Genomic DNA, 1,170 nt, shown 5'->3' on the forward strand with positions numbered 1-1,170 from the left:
AAAAAAAAAAAAAAAAAAAAAAAAGCGCAAATGGAATCAAAAAAGCGTAACGTAAGAGAGATTCGGATTGGACGTGGAAAGCGGAAATTTTTCCCTTTGGAAGGAAAAAACGAAAACCCTCGACGAGACGAAAATCCATCCGAGCAAATATCAAACGAATTCGATCCGTGTCAATCCCGAATCCCCTTCCTTCCGATCATTCCTGCGTCCAGAAACGCTATGACTTGTTCGCCTCCTTGGCGAGTCTGGTGAGCGGCAGGGGAGGGGGCGGTGGATGATTTCCAGGATGCTTCTTGTGGTGCACCATCAAACTGCTCCTCTGCGTAAAACTCTGCCCGCATATGTTGCACACGTACGGCCTCTCCCCCGTGTGGGTAAGTTTATGGACCCTGAGCGCGGGCGACCTGGCGAAAGCTTTCGGGCAGAACGGGCACTGATACGGTTTCTCCCCGGTGTGCCTCCGGCAGTGAAGCTTGAGAGCGTAGTTGGTCGCGAATTTCTGGCCGCATTCCGCGCACAGGAACATCTGGGAGTGCAGATTCAAATGGCTGCGTAGCTCCTGCTCAGTGGCGAAGCTTCTCTTGTTGCATATGTTGCACTGGAACGCCTTGGGCGTGCTCATCTTGATCCCGTGCATCACCCGTTTGTGAGATACCAAATACGATCTCTGCGAGTAACCGTTCCCGCAGAACTCGCAGATGAACGCCTTGGTCTCGAGATGGCTGGTCTTGTGATCCTCCAGATCGTAGTTGGACATGAAACCCTTGTCGCATTGGTCGCAACGGTAACGATAATCGCGCTCGTGGACACGCCGATGGTGCATCCTCAACGAGATCTTGTTGTTGGTCGTGAAGCCGCATATCTCGCACGAGTACTTGATATCACGATGGATCCGCCTGTGATTGCATATCTCCGAGGAACGTTTGAAAGCTTTGCCGCAGGTGGCGCATATGTAGGGGCGGGCGTCACTGTGCTTCACCATGTGACGCTTGTAATCCCTGTGCTTAGCGAATTCCAGCTCGCAGACGGAGCAGGTGTAACGTTTTTGCCTCTCCTCGTCGTCCTCGAACCCGTGCCACCTCGTCGGTATTTTTCTCATTCTCGTTCGACCACCGTTCCCACCGTTTATAGAGGTAGGGCAGGTGTTCGAGGGGGGCGTATCGACTCGAG

General features: G+C 52.8%; 1 protein-coding gene across 1 annotated transcript; it reads right to left on the bottom strand.

The window, feature by feature from the left end:
• Positions 1-185: 185 nt before the first annotated feature.
• On the bottom strand, positions 186-1,128 carry LOC102679476 (zinc finger protein 239-like). Its single transcript, XM_006625097.2, has one exon. It carries the CDS (start codon positions 1,097-1,099, stop codon positions 218-220), a length of 882 nt encoding a protein of 293 aa, XP_006625160.1. The 5' UTR covers positions 1,100-1,128; the 3' UTR covers positions 186-217.
• Between the last annotated feature and the right edge of the window lie 42 nt (positions 1,129-1,170).

This window comes from Apis dorsata, unplaced genomic scaffold (assembly GCF_000469605.1).
Source record: "Apis dorsata unplaced genomic scaffold, Apis dorsata 1.3 scaffold_1266, whole genome shotgun sequence".
In the NCBI taxonomy this organism is placed as follows: domain Eukaryota; kingdom Metazoa; phylum Arthropoda; class Insecta; order Hymenoptera; family Apidae; genus Apis; species Apis dorsata.

Coding starts and splice junctions, on each gene's coding strand:
- LOC102679476 (XM_006625097.2), bottom strand. CDS start 1,099: ATGAGAAAAATACCGACGAGGTGGCACGGGTTCGAGGACGACGAGGAG.